The following is an 11,659-nucleotide window of genomic DNA, read 5'->3' on the forward strand; positions in this document are numbered from 1 at the left end:
TACATGAACCCAAATCTGCATGCTTGGCACTGACTATAACAGTGACCTTAGAGAACTACAACTCTGTACTGACCTGTCTAACACGCCCCCGAGCGTGGTGTACTGTGGGAAGGCAAGCGATGCAGAGCGTAAAAAAATGCTGTAGTGGACACGTACCGTAAGTCCAAGTCTCACTCTGCCTCAGTCCATGTCTCACTCTGCCTCAGTCCATGTCTCACTCTGCCTCAGTCCATGTCTCACTCTGCCTCAGTCCAAGTCTCACTCTGCCTCAGTCCAAGTCTCACTCTGACTCAGTCCATGTCTCACTCTGACTCAGTCCAAGTCTCACTCTGCCTCAGTCCATGTCTCATTAAGCCTCAGTCCATGTCTCTGCCTCAGTCCAAGTCTCACTCTGACTCAGTCCATGTTTCTGCCTCAATCCATGTCCCTGCCTCGGTCCATGTCCCTGCCTCAGTCCATGTCTCTGTCTCAGTCCATGTTTCTACCTCAGTCCATGTTTCTGCCTCAGTCCATGTTTCACTCTGCCTCAGTCCATGTCTCTGCCTCGGTCCATGTTTCTACCTCAGTACATGTCTCTGCCTCAGACCATGTTTCTACCTCAGTACACGTCTAACTCTTTTCTCAAGGCAGCCTGCTTTTGCTCCTGTCCATATCTACTTCAGACCTTCTCTTTTAGACTACAGACCTGTATAGACCCTTAATTCCTGTTTTTCCCTCTCTCGTCGCCACACTTTTTCAAACCAATGTAATTGAGAGTGATTCCTTGAAATAGAAGTTCAAGCTCTGCTTCGATTTGTTGTTCATGGTGAAGTTCCAGAGTCTGTGTGTGTGTGTGTTTGTTGAACATCTGTAGGAGTCATTATTACACAAGCGGAATCTACAGATGGAAAAAGTGATGCAGGATTATTCAGCTAGGGACATAGAACACTGTACCAGGGCACTGCGAGATCCCACTGGAAAGAGAGAGGTAGAGCGGGAGGGAACGCAGAGAGAGGGAATGGAGTGAGAGAGAGATGGAAGGAAGAGAGAGAGGGAAAGACAGAATGGTGGGAATCCCAAAGGAGAAAGGTAGAATACTTTAGGGCCCAAGGATAGAGAGAGATAGAGAGAAGGAGAGTAAGGCAGAGAGAGGGGGTCCTGTGGGTGGGAGATGAGGCTGCTGGAGATGTTGTTCTAGCCTGAGGATCTACCTCACTTGTGAAGCGGAGACTTCCAAACAGGTCTCACATACACCATGCATGTGATTGCAATGGGTGATTTATAGGAAAGTCCCTGTTTTTATTCTTCAAGTACTGGACAAAACATGTAGCAATGAGCCTGTATGTGTGTCTGTGAGTGTGTGTGAGAGAGTGAGAAAGAGAGAGAGAGAGAGAAAGTGTATGCACACTGAGGGGAGGGGTGTGTGTGTGTAAATGATGTGTCTGGGAAATCTGCATCCAGACATGAACACACAGACACACACCCACACACACTGCTCCTTCGCTCCAGCTGGGGTTCTCTCTGGGAGATATGCAGGTCTGCTCATCGCCAGACAGACGGGTAATATATGGGTCCCATTCCGGTCCGACACACTCACACATACACACACACACACACAAATAGGCTTCAGTCAAACCAGAGCTGTAGCTCATGCAGGTCGGTTGGATTTCTGTCTGTTGTCCGTGTCCTTGTTGTGTTTGACTGACAGCGTGAGGTCTTGATGATCCTTTATCCAGGTGAGTTGTGACAACTGTTACATGACTGCTGCTGGAGAGCAGCCAGCTAGCAAAGGCTAGCAGCCTCAACCTTCACTAACACACTGACCGATCTGACCGATCTGACTGACGACCAACTCTTTGACTGCCTAATGACTAACTAACTGACTGACTAATTGATTTTCTGACTGTTTGATTGACTGACTACTTTAAATGATTGCTTGATGGTTACTGTAAGTGGCTGACTGCCTGGATAACTGACTAAATGACTGACTGGTTAACCCTTGTGTTATCTTCGGGTCATTCTGACCCATCAGTCATTGTGACCCACCGTCGTATTGCGACAACTTTATTGCATACAAAAACAAAGTGAAGCAGTTTCTTTTAACCGTTGGGCTGTCTCAGACCCCCCCCCCCCCCCCCCCCCCCCACATTGCGAAGGTTAAAAGAAAATTATTTTTATTTGTTTTTGTATTGGGTAAAATTAGGTAAACACAACGATGGTTCGTTATGAACCTTAGGGTCATGTGACCCGAAGGCAGCACAAGGGTTAAGTGACTGACTCAATGCCTAGGACACTTGGAAGAAGGAAGATTTAATGGTCAACATAAGTGTCACTGTGTCATTATTTATAATAGAGTGAGTGCTTGGCATATTAATATCAATGTTCATGTGTTTATTTATTTGTATGTATGTGTTTGTGTCTGTGTGAGTGTGTCAATGTATCATTGTTGCGTGTATGTGCGTATATGGGTGTGTGTGTGTTTGTGTGTGCGTGTGTGTGTGTGTGTTTGTATGTGTGTGTACGTGTGTATGTGTTTCTGTAGGCATGAGTCTGCTGGGCAGTTTTTCCTGGCTCCTGATATTTTTGTGTGCAGACGCTCTTACCTCAGGTAACAAGTATTCACACACACACATACACGCAGACGCAGACCTCACACTCACAAGCTCCTCTTCTCCGTACTGCAGAGGGAGCGACTGCTGGGGTAGGGGGCGTGGCCTCGGAGATGTGTCATCATTCGTGCGAGGACTTGATGACAGTGCTCACTGAGCTGCATGGGCTCCGAGCCCTTACCAGCAGCCTGCTTAAGGACCTGGGGAGAGCAGTAGGACACACACACACATCATACAACTAGTTTACAACCGGTTCAGGTTAAACGGTCATGTATAAACTGGGGGGGCTTTGTGTTTGTGTGTGTGTGTATGCATGGGTGTGTGAGAGTGTGTATGTGTGTATGTCTGTGTGCATGCATGTGTGTGCCTGTGTGCATGTGTGTGCGTGTGTAGACGGAGGAGAACGAGGAGATCCGCATCTCTCTGCAGGAGCTGGGGAACAGCAGCAGCCCGGGCAGCAGGGAAGAGGAGGAGTCTGAGTGTGTGCAGGACGGCCGCGTGTATCCGGAGGACGATGACTGGGAGCTGGACAGCTGCACGACCTGTAGCTGTCAGGTCAGTCTTTCACACACAGCACTACTGTAGCTGTCAGGTCAGTCTCTCACAAACAGCACTACTGTAGCTCAAATCAAATTTATTTGTATAGCCCTTTTTACACGCAAGCATGTCACAGAGGGCTTCACATATGCCCATAGAACTGCCCCTCAACCAACCTAAACCCTCAAGGAAGACATTTACATTTACATTTATTCATTTAGCAGACGCTTTTATCCAAAGCGACTTCCAAGAGAGAGCTTTACAAAGTGCATAGGTCACTGATCATAACAACAAGATAGACAAAAAACATCGCGAGTAGCCAAAACATGAAGCACACATTGTGAAGACAAGGAAAAACTCCCAGAAAAACTCCCAACAGGAGAAAAAATTGAAGAAACCTTGGGAGGAGCAATTCAGAGAGGGATCCCCTCCTCCAGAGACGGTTGGTGAGGGAGAGGAGCAGAACACAGGCTAAACATAGTCATACAGTGTCAATGGGTTTTGAAACACCAAAATCCATTGTTCAACTTTATAGATGCAGAACAGGACCGGGAGACTCGCGACCAGGTCCAGCGTTGGCTGACCGACGACCAGGCAGGTGCTGACAGCTCAAACCCCCCACACCACAAGGGAGGTGTGTGGGGGGGGCAGAGAGAGGAGAGCAGGGATTAGAGAATGCCAGGAGCAGCTAACAGTTACAGTCATAATAGAATGAGATCCCCACCGGTCAAGTGTGGACTGGTGCAGCAATTTAACAGAGCAAAAAAGGGGTATTTGATGCAACCCCACACACCAAGACAGCGACAGCCCCCCTCGGTTGGAACATGAAATCTGTTCCAGGGGAAAGAACTCTAAAATAAGTTATACTCCTAGAATAAGGATGAAAACAACCCATCCCGTCCCCCGTTGCCTCCAACTAGTAACAGAAACAATAATAGTAACAATATACAGCAACGGAAACTATAACAGTGACAATATACAGTAACAGATTTACTTTATTTGTAACATCTAGATGTAACATCCAGATGGGGCAATGTGAACATATAAGCTATATAATTACAATTTAATAGTTACATGTGATACACACATAGGCAACATGTAGCTGTCAGGTCAGTCTCTCACACACAGCACTACTGTAGCTGTCAGGTCAGTCTCTCACACACAGCACTACTGTAGCTGTCAGGTCAGTCTCTCACACACATCACTACTGTAGCTGTCAGGTCAGTCTCTCACACACAGCACTACTGTAGCTCTCAGGTCAGTCTCTCACACACAGCACTACTGTAGCTGTCAGGTCAGTCTCTCACACACAGCACTACTGTAGCTGTCAGGTCAGTCTCTCACACACAGCACTACTGTATCTGTCAGGTCAGTCTCTCACACACATCACTACTGTAGCTGTCAGGTCAGTCTCTCACACACAGCACTACTGTAGCTGTCAGGTCAGTCTCTCACACACAGCACTACTGTAGCTGTCAGGTCAGTCTCTCACACACAGCACTACTGTAGCTGTCAGGTCAGTCTCTCACACACATCACTACTGTAGCTGTCAGGTCAGTCTCTCACACACATCACTACTGTAGCTGTCAGGTCAGTCTCTCACACACAGCACTACTGTAGCTCTCAGGTCAGTCTCTCACACACAGCACTACTGTAGCTGTCAGGTCAGTCTCTCACACACAGCACTACTGTAGCTGTCAGGTCAGTCTCTCACACACATCACTACTGTAGCTGTCAGGTCAGTCTCTCACACACAGCACTACTGTTGCTGGCAGTCTCACACACCACTATTTTTCTTCAGCCACAGGATGTGCTGAGCATGAGGCTAGTCCAGAGTTATAATGCTTAATGTCTAAGGAAGCCTCCTAGACATCCTTCTACATGTGTGTGTGTGTGTGCGTGTGTGTGTGTGTGTGTGTGTGTAGGAAGGGGAGGTGGTGTGCAGACAGGTGTCCTGCCCTGCCGTGTCATGTTCAAGCCTCTCCTTTACTGAGGGCGAGTGCTGCCCCCAGTGTTCAGGTGAGTGTATTGCACTAACCTTCCCACCCAATGCTTCCATCTCATCAGCAATCATTAACATCATCAGTCTCATCTGCGGATTAGCATGGTCTAATGAAGAATCCTGTTAATGCCTTGCTGGAACTGTCGTTCCAGAACTAAAAAGGGTTCTTTGTTGAAATCTACTTCTGAACTAGGGGCCATTTTTTATTGTTACAAACATACTATAGCATTTGTGTGTGTCTATATGCGTCTGTGTGTGTGTGTGTCTGTGTGTGCAGCTAAAGGCAGCGAAGATGGCTGGTCCCCGTGGTCGGAGTGGACACAATGTTCTGTCACTTGTGGGCGTGGAGCGCAACAAAGGGGACGTTCCTGCGATGATGTCATCACGTCCTGCTCCGGGCCCTCCCTTCAGACACGCAGCTGCTCCCTGGTAAAGTGTGACCGCAAAGGTAGGACACACACAACACACACGCATCACACACTCCACTCTATGGGAACAGAGACATGAACTGATGACCAGTATAGTGTCAGTATGTGTGATGTGTGTGACATGTGTGATGTGTAGTGCGTGTGGACGGGGGCTGGGGACTGTGGTCTCCGTGGTCGGCGTGTTCCCTGACGTGTGGCGAGGGGAACATCACGCGTGTGCGCCTCTGCAACGCCCCTCCTCCTCAGCGAGGGGGCCAAGACTGCGTCGGTGAAACCAAAGAGATGCAGCCGTGCAACAACACACCTTGCCCCAGTCAGTACACACACGGAGACAAGCATGTAGCCACGTACGCATACACGCACGTGTCACACCTACAGTTCACACGCACATAGACAGTTGCTGCTGCTGTAGAACTGAAGAACAGTAATGTGTCTGTCTTTTTGTGTGTGTTTTCACTACTGTGTGTAGTTGCCGGAGGCTGGGTTTCCTGGTCGTCGTGGACAGAATGCTCGGTGTCGTGTGGGGGCGGACTGTCGAGCCGCCAGCGAGAGTGTTCGAACCCCAGCCCTCAGCACGGGGGCAGGAAGTGTGTTGGAGACTCGGTGGACTACGCAGCCTGCAACAGAGACGCCTGTCCTATCGGTGACCTGTAACCTCTGCACCTCTCGCCCTCTGACCCCTGGAAAGTCAGAAACCGCGTTCTCATCCTATCTGTGTGTGTGTCTTCCAGACAGCTGTCTATCCAGGCCATGCTTCCCAGGGGTGGACTGCGGCACCCACAGCGATGGATCGTGGGAGTGTGGACCTTGTCCACTGGGTTACCATGGAAACGGTTCGTTCTGCGAGGACGTGAATGAGGTGACCGGCCACGTAACGTGAAACACAAGGGGATGAGCTTGGTACACGCGAGCCAGCCAGAGTAGACCGTGTCCAACCACGTGTGCCTGTGTCCGTCTCTTGTTACAGTGTGACGTCGAGGGTGTGTGTGTGACGGAGTGTGTGAACACTGAGCCGGGGTTCCACTGTCAACCCTGCCCGCCTCGCTACCGAGGATCACAGCCATACGGCCTCGGACTACACGCTGCCAAGACCTCCAAACAGGTAGACATGTGTGTGAGTGTGTATGTGTGTGTGTTGGCCACTATGTAACCATGAATGCAAGTCTGGCAGTAACATCATGCGCAGAGTCATTAAAAGCCCTATATTCGGTGTGGGTGTGTAGATGTGTGAGCCCTACAACCCTTGCAAAGACAATACACACAAGTGCCACAAGCATGCCAGGTGTGTGTACCTGGGCCTGTCCTCGCAGCCCATGTACCGCTGTGTGTGCGCTGTGGGTTTTGCCGGAGACGGCTTCCTATGTGGCGAAGATTCCGACCTGGACGGATGGCCCAATCACATCTTGACATGTCATCTGAATGCTACGTACCACTGCCAGGAGGTAACACACACACGTGTGTTCACACACACACACATGAATATCTAGAATATCTAAGCTGTACCCTGGTTGGCTGGATGATCCTTAAGGTGAAATCTGATTGGCTGTAGGATAACTGTCCCATCATGCCAAACTCGGGGCAGGAAGACCGTGATAAGGATGGCTACGGGGATGCCTGTGACCCTGATGATGACAATGATGACATAATTGATGAAAGGGTAAGCCTGTGTGTGTGTACCACCTCTTGTGCCAGGAGAGTATCAAGAGACTGCACCCCCAAAATGGTTTGATGTTGCACTTTTGACATGACACTGACTTTACTGCGCTGTACTATGGACTGCACTGTACTATGTACTATACATGCAGTTCATACATTAGGTTCACCGAGCCTTGTAGCTGAGATGAGGTTACTTTGCACTGTGTCTAGTAAATACATAGTGCCTGAACACTGAAACACTGTTAAATCTTTGCACTTCTGTTCCTTGATGTTCTGATCACTTTCACTGCTAAATGTCCCAAAAAATTTATGTAACCTAGGTATTGGGATTCTGACTGTAAAAAAAAGAGAATTGATTGAATAGGTACAGTAGGCCTAATGTTTACCTTGCGTATGTGCATACATTCTCCCCAGGACAACTGTCCACTGGTGTACAACCCTCGGCAGTTTGACTCAGACAGGGATGGGGTGGGGGACCGCTGTGATAACTGCCCCTTCGAACCCAACCCCCTGCAGACAGACACGGACGCCAACGGAGAGGGGGACGCCTGCAGCATAGACATGGATGGAGACGGTACTTGGCTAGATGCTAACCTGAGCTGGTCACGGCTAAAGCTAACACTAACTCTGCAGCATAGACATGGATGGAAATGGTAGTTGGCTAGATGCTAACCAAGGCAAGCTATGGCTAACCCTAAATCTGGTAATGGATGGAGAAGGTTGCAAGATGCTCATCACAGTTGGTGAGCTGGTAGCTGGGGGCACAGGAGAAAAGGAAATTAGTATATTTCTATAGGAGGAGGAATTGGGGGATCATAAAGAATCCTGCTCTGGTCTTGATAGAACTCTCAATTTGTTCTTTCTCACCTGACAGGGGTTTTTATGATGAACCTTATGGACATAAAAAGTGTTCTGTGGGAAATTTTTGTTCAGAGGGCATCTATATTGTTACTGTTTGCACCTTTGTTTTTAAGCACAGTACAACTACTAATATGTACTACTGTGTGTGTGTGCATGTGTGTGCGTCTCCAGAGATGCTGAATGGGCACGACAACTGTCCTCTGGTGTACAACACAGACCAGAAGGACACTGATCTGGATGGAGTGGGAGACCAGTGTGATAACTGTCCCCTAATCCACAACCCCTCACAGGTAAACACACACACACACACACACACACACACTGGCTACTGACCTGCAGCAGTGGATGATAGAGGTGGGCTTGTTAGGACTGAAAGATAACTACTTCTGTTGTGTTTGTGTGTGCAGACTGACTCTGACAGCGACCTGGTTGGTGACAAGTGTGATGACAACGATGACATTGACGAGGACGGCCATCAGAATTCTCTAGACAACTGCCCATACATCGCCAATAGCAACCAGGTCGACCATGACAAAGACGGAAAGGGCGATGCCTGTGACCATGACGATGACAATGACGGTATCCCTGACGACCGTGACAACTGCAGACTGGTGCCGAACCCAGACCAGCTAGACGTGGATGGTCAGTAAACTAGAACACATTCAAGGTCACACTGTTTATCTATACTCTCCCTAACACTCCCCTCGCTCCCTCTCCCTTCCTACTTCTAATGAGCATTCTGTTATTTTATGCCCTCAATCTCTCTGAATTTCCCCTCCTTCCCTTTTCCTTCCCTGTTCTTCCCCTTCTTATAATCCTTTCCTCTCTGATTTGATTCTGTGCCCACCCTCACACTTCATTCACACTTTACCGTACCTCGTTCTCTCTCCACCTCTCCTTCTTTTTCTCTCTCCTTCCACCTCACTCTTTCCATCCCTCCACGCCTCTCTCTGTCTCTCAGGGGATTGTCGCGGAGATGCCTGCCAAGATGACTTTGACAACGACAGCATCCCAGACGCTCTGGACCCGTGTCCTGAGAACAGTGACATTGGAGCCACCGATTTCAGAAAGTTTCAGTCGGTGCTGTTGGACCCCCGGGGCACGGCCCAGTCAGACCCGCTCTGGGTGATCCGTAGTGAGGGGACAGAACTGCTGCAGACTGCCAACTCAGACCCTGGCATTGCCCTCAGTGAGAACCCCAGCACACTGCCTAATACTTTACCAATAACAAGACTTCTGTCTTAGAGCTGTGACGGTAGAATCAATGTCAAAGCTACTATAGAATATTCAAACCTGGGGCACTGTAATCGCATACAATGTAATATGTGTTTGTATCTGTGTCTATGTGTGTCTCTCTCCATGTGTTTGCCTGTGTTCGTCCATGCGTGTGTGTGTAGGCTTTGATAAGTTCAACGCGGTAGACTTCAGTGCAACGTTCTACGTGAACACAGACAGAGATGATGATTACGCAGGGTTGGTGTTTGCCTACCAGTCCAGCAGACGCTTCTACGTGGTGATGTGGAAACAGGTGAGTTCGACGTGAAACACGCACACACACACACACACACACTCACTCTCACCTAACCCGTCTGTGTGCGGCGCTTTCGGTAGCTGTCTCAGGCCTACTGGGAGAAGAAGCCTTCTCGTGCCTTCGGCTCCGCTGGCGTCTCCATCAAGGTGGTCAACTCCAACTCCGGCCCAGGCAGGGGCCTTCGCAATGCCCTGTGGCATACTGGCAACACCCGCCATCAGGTGATGTCCCCACTTCTTCCTGTTTACACTATGGTCCTTGGGTCACATGAATAGTCCATGTGAAGTGTGCATCTATTCTACACTTCTCTGCATAACCCAGACGGGAAACACCATGTTCATCCACAGCTTGAGTTCTAATCGGGTCAGTCTGACCGTGTATGTGTGGTTCTCAGGTCCGTACACTATGGCATGACCCCAACAACATTGGCTGGAGGGACTACACAGCTTACCGCCTGCACCTCATCCACCGGCCAAAGACTGGCTTCATCCGGTAGGTATACCACAAGAGGCCATGGCTGGATTGAGTTTGGGGTTGAGTTGTTTTGATTTAGTGACTTGATGTTGTGGTTGAGGTTTCTGTGGGGTTATGTTTCAAAATGGTCATGTGCAGTTGTGTTTTGTGTGGGTTTCTCTAGGGGTATGTGGTATATAGTGTTGTGGTTGAGTTGTGGTTGTGTTCCCAGGGTGGTGGTGTATGATGGCAGGGACATCATGGTAGACTCTGGCCCAGTGTATGACCTCACGCTGGCTGGAGGCCGACTGGGGCTGTTTGTATTCTCTCAAGAACACGTCCTCTTCTCAGACCTCAGATATGAGTGTCGAGGTGAGGTCACACACACACACACACACACACACACACACACACACAGAACGGATTCACACACCAACGCTCATAACCTTGTTACTTTCTTTTCAGATAACTGAGCTCTTCAGTGGAAGCCCTATCTGATGACAACAAAGGGAACACCTGCTTGTGGTTGTTACTAAACATATACATTCTTCAGTAAAGGTGCATTGCAATGTTTTATACATCATTTCTTGGAAGAGCCAGATCTGTATGATTATTATGCGCGTTCAATTTATCATGAAGCTTTTCAGAATTTTGTAAAACTGTGTATATTTACAAAGCTATGTTTGCTTTGCAGAAGAACAATTTGTAAATACTTATTTATTTAACAATTTCTTTTGTAACAGTGTTACAATACTCTACATCTATCTGATCATTGTAGTTCACACAATAAATAACATTTTAGATGGTGTGTCTGAGGGTTTATGTGTGTGAGAGAGGGTGTACTGCATGGGAGAGCATGTGTGTGTGTGTGTGTGAGTGAGAGAGGGTGTATGTGGATCTGAGAGGGTATATGTGTGTATGTTTGTGAGACGTGTGTGTTGCTGCTGTATAGGTGTGTACAAAAACTGTGTGTGCTGCAAAAACACGCTGTGCAAGCTTGCACTGTCTGGATACAGGTTAGAAAATGTTTGTTTAGGTGAGAATTAATCACACCTTTGCGGCGCTCCGCGGCGAGAGTGTTCCAGGCATTACCCACAGTGGTAGCTCTAAAGACAGGCCTACACACAGCACCAATAAAAGGTCTTTGCCTTCAGGCGTTAGCACACTGGACACATTTTTTTCTGTGCATCTTGTTTGGTTTTACAATGAAGTAAATAAATGTCAACAGACTGGTTATGGCTCCAATGGCTCCAACACTCCGGCCCCTAATTGTCAAAACAATTATAACAAAAGTCAATGGAGCAATGATACAGTAAGTATATGAACGAGAGTAGTACATGGCATTTCATGTTAAGCTCAATATCTAGGAATCAAGTCCATCTTCTTTATATAAATTTCATGCCCATGTTCTTTCATGTCAGAGTTCATCTGTCTATGGGGTTGCGTAGAATGTGTGTGATAGTTTGAAAGTTCATCAGTTCACTCTAATGCCTCCATGAGCAGACATGTCTATAGTCTACCTATAGGCTGCACTGCAAAAACTCCTGCTCTAATCAAGCGGAGCTGGTTCATGCAGGGGACGCGAGACATAGCGCCTCACTTG

General features: G+C 48.3%; 1 protein-coding gene across 2 annotated transcripts; it reads left to right on the top strand.

Annotated features, from left to right (window-relative positions):
- Nucleotides 1-1,657: 1,657 nt before the first annotated feature.
- LOC136950421 (thrombospondin-2-like) lies at nucleotides 1,658-10,859 on the top strand. 2 transcript variants are annotated; one of them, XM_067244753.1, is made up of 21 exons: nucleotides 1,658-1,715; nucleotides 2,522-2,587; nucleotides 2,664-2,800; nucleotides 2,982-3,143; nucleotides 5,051-5,144; nucleotides 5,405-5,575; nucleotides 5,692-5,902; nucleotides 6,025-6,198; nucleotides 6,291-6,414; nucleotides 6,523-6,657; nucleotides 6,779-6,997; nucleotides 7,105-7,212; nucleotides 7,626-7,785; nucleotides 8,244-8,362; nucleotides 8,480-8,714; nucleotides 9,034-9,261; nucleotides 9,470-9,600; nucleotides 9,684-9,824; nucleotides 9,998-10,095; nucleotides 10,289-10,428; nucleotides 10,522-10,859. In XM_067244753.1, the coding sequence occupies exons 1-21, from the start codon at nucleotides 1,700-1,702 to the stop codon at nucleotides 10,527-10,529; spliced, it is 2,877 nt and encodes a 958-aa protein (XP_067100854.1). In that variant the 5' UTR covers nucleotides 1,658-1,699; the 3' UTR covers nucleotides 10,530-10,859. The 2 variants fall into 2 exon arrangements, with proteins under 2 accessions (XP_067100854.1, XP_067100855.1); XM_067244754.1 differs by having other exon boundaries at nucleotides 5,692-5,868; nucleotides 6,287-6,414.
- Nucleotides 10,860-11,659: the final 800 nt, after the last annotated feature.

This window comes from Osmerus mordax, chromosome 10 (genome assembly GCF_038355195.1).
Source record: "Osmerus mordax isolate fOsmMor3 chromosome 10, fOsmMor3.pri, whole genome shotgun sequence".
In the NCBI taxonomy this organism is placed as follows: domain Eukaryota; kingdom Metazoa; phylum Chordata; class Actinopteri; order Osmeriformes; family Osmeridae; genus Osmerus; species Osmerus mordax.

Excerpts from the sequence above, each read along its gene's own strand:
- LOC136950421 (XM_067244753.1), top strand. Across the intron at positions 8,715-9,033 it reads AGACCAGCTAGACGTGGATG|GGGATTGTCGCGGAGATGCC; the intron begins GTCAGTAAACTA and ends TCTGTCTCTCAG. Across the intron at positions 9,601-9,683 it reads ACGTGGTGATGTGGAAACAG|CTGTCTCAGGCCTACTGGGA; the intron begins GTGAGTTCGACG and ends CGCTTTCGGTAG.